This window comes from Berghia stephanieae, chromosome 1, assembly GCF_034508935.2.
Source record: "Berghia stephanieae isolate SIO BIC M18660-M18661 chromosome 1, UCSD_Bste_1.3, whole genome shotgun sequence".
NCBI lineage: Eukaryota > Metazoa > Mollusca > Gastropoda > Nudibranchia > Aeolidiidae > Berghia > Berghia stephanieae.
Window position 1 is genome coordinate 85,961,811 of NC_088360.1, and position 2,902 is coordinate 85,964,712.

Consider the following 2,902-nt stretch of genomic DNA (forward strand, 5'->3'; position numbering starts at 1 on the left):
GGCTAAGTAAGGGTTTTGAACCCGAAACATTCCGTGTTTGGTATTTTGTTCTTTTTCGAAGCTCTTATAGACATGGTTGTTCATTACTCTTGAGATAAGGAATTATTATACGAAGAAAAGTCGGGAGTTAACCTGAATCTCACTGTTAAAGGGATAAACTAGTTTTGCTTTCTCATTTGTCCTAAAAACCTTGCCTTCTGACGTTCCTGTTTTAAAATCTTTTCTAATCTATTTCTTTAAAACTTATTGCGAAAATGAAATAAATTGACAAACGATCACAGTTAAATAATTTTTTATTCAGAGAATAAAGCAAACGTTTTCAACAGCTCTAAAATATTATGATTCCAAACGAAAAAAATTATGAATTTGATGAGTTTATAATATAACAAGATGAACTCATTTAGATGTGTTAAAAAAGACAATGCAAGGCTTGACAACAAGATTTCAAAGGATGATATAATAACACGTTTCTTATGTTTATTATGAATACAAATTAATGTGCAACATTCTCTGTTCATCTTATCTGATTCTTAAAACAAGATCCAAATACAAGTTTCAAAAACAAGAGTCATAAGAGAATAAAATCTGAATAGAAATAGGGGCAGACATAGTGAATGATATAATAAAATTGGCTGTTCAATGTAAACAGCAGTTTAAAAAATCAACATACATCGCAATAACTTTTTCTACGTCCATTTTAAGAACAGTCAGCATCTGTATAGGATCCACCTGTCAAGGTAAACGGTTCCCCATCACGGAGTACCATGTTTGGTAAACAGTAGAATTTCCTGAAATAACATTTTTAAAACGTCAGTAATTGACAAATCTGAATTAATTAAAGAAAAATGAACTTAATTTTGACTTCAGTTCTCTTCAGAGCAACAAAACACCACGTATCTGATTTGGAAAATTGATTTTTTAGACTGCAATATAGTTGCTAACAGGAGGCAAGTAAATGACAAAACATAGAACTCTTAAAAAGACAAGTTTCTGAAACTATTCATTCACAAGTAAAAGTGAGGCTTTTCACATAAATGCAAACCAAATTCTCGTTATACCACATTAGGTCAACAGATAAATGGTAAATGAAAGATTTTTTCTCCAATTTTGAATTGTTTTATTTATATATTTTTTGATGTCCATTTTCAAAATATCACAACGAGATATTTCTCAACTCTCATTAACCAGTTGGCCCATATGATGAGAATTTGGTAGACGGTATAGTCTGTCGGTGAAAAATCCATCGAGTAAGAAAAAATGTTCATTATATGATGGTAGGATCGTTAATCTCATAAAGCAGGGACAGTAATTACTTTGTGTAGGAAACTACATGGTTTTATTAAAATGCTCTACTTCTCCATTCCTTTATATATAACAAGAAGGCAAATGGTTAAACTAAAAGAGAGGAAGACTTACGGATGGCTCTGTATTGGGCTTGCAATTGTTACTCTTTTCAAAGTGATCCGATCACTACTCCAAGAGAAGTAGCCAGCGTTTGGTGTGAATTTGACGTACATCGAGACCACCTCCCCGATCTCCGAGGGACTCAGGATTAGCTTTGGAATCTCATCTCCTGCATGCAGCTCACCACTGTGGATGATACCCCGGCAGAGTTATTGGTATTATAATGACAATGAAAGGGCAATGATAATTCTATCAGCTGTAATAATATATTTAGGAATAAATTAGTCCGTCTAGTCCAGTGGGATATCTATATTCTTAACTACCCCCCCCCCCCCCCACCCCCCTCAATTACCTCCATTTCCTCTGCCATGTGCCAGTAATCCTTGTGAAGTGGACTGCAGTGCATTGTGACGGTCAATACAAGTAGTCAAGTAAGTATTGCAGTCCACTTCACAAATAAGTTCAGGTTCTATTTTTTTTTAGATGGTAGGAATGTAAACAAATAAAACGTCTTTCAAATGATACATCATTGCGAACACGCGACCTTAATTAATTCACTGGGTTATCTAGGAGCAAAGTACAAGTATCTCTGTTGAAGACGAATAGTGGAAGGGGTTATGTGGACTTCCCCTGTAACAATACTTGTTGATAAGAAATAATATGAAATGGCTTTATAGGTGAGATACTTTTTAATCCCGGTCTAACAATGTGCCGAAAGAGCACTCATCTGTACTTGGAGATGTGAATCTATTGTAGCCATAGGTTTTCATGGCTTTATCTGCTCTTGTTGCAGACTCCAGAATAAAGTGCGTTTGTGTCAGGATAAAATATTTCAAGCATTTTTATTCAGCTAAATGACTTCCCTAAATTATATGTTAAAAGTCTCATATTTTGAGGTAATAAAAAAAAAAGGAAAAAAAAAAAAAAAAAAGAACAAATGGGTGGGGTCTTCTGGTGGACAGGAGGAGTCCACTGTCTTCTATCGCCATATCTGTTTTCCTTTTTTCATGCTGTCTTTGTTCTGAATCATTTTTCCCGCTATTCTTGGCAGGGATCCTTAGTCGAGAGGGAGGCAATCAAATGTATAAAACCTCGTAAATAATCTCTCTGCTATAATGTTCTATTATAATTATTAGTTTTGAAAACTATATATTGTACTTTGTAAACATAATGTCCTTCATAGCGGAATCCTTTGTTTGTGCCAGGAGGGGACTTTTAGGCTTTTAGGTAATATCAAAATTTCCACGTCGATGGATTGCTCATGGAATCTTCTGTTCCCTATTTGACCCAGTCTACTTTGTCTTCCTCTTTCCTCGGCGCTTTTAATTTCATATCTACAACTTTGTTCTATCATCTTCCTTTTTACTGACGCTGAAATGACATAATAGTGTCGCTAGAGCTACAAAACCCCTAAAAACAAAGCAAACAACTAAGAACCGTCCTCTTTGTAAGAATTCAGACTTACGAGTGTACGTCAGTCCAGTCAATCTCACCCGTC

The 2,902-nt window shown here is 35.0% G+C and overlaps 1 protein-coding gene across 1 annotated transcript in view; it reads right to left on the reverse strand.

Moving 5' to 3' along the window:
- Window positions 1-275: 275 nt before the first annotated feature.
- The window catches only part of LOC144960011 (pancreatic lipase-related protein 2-like), a 45,080-nt gene continuing 42,453 nt past the window's right edge, over window positions 276-2,902 (reverse strand). The window contains exons 8-10 of the mRNA XM_078892956.1: window positions 2,870-2,902; window positions 1,417-1,590; window positions 276-788 (exon numbers count right to left, since the gene is read on the reverse strand). The exon at window positions 2,870-2,902 is cut by the window's right edge and continues 82 nt beyond it. Coding sequence (XP_078749082.1) covers window positions 698-788; window positions 1,417-1,590; window positions 2,870-2,902 — 298 coding nt within the window. The 3' untranslated portion in view covers window positions 276-697. The remainder of the gene's footprint in view (window positions 789-1,416; window positions 1,591-2,869) is intronic.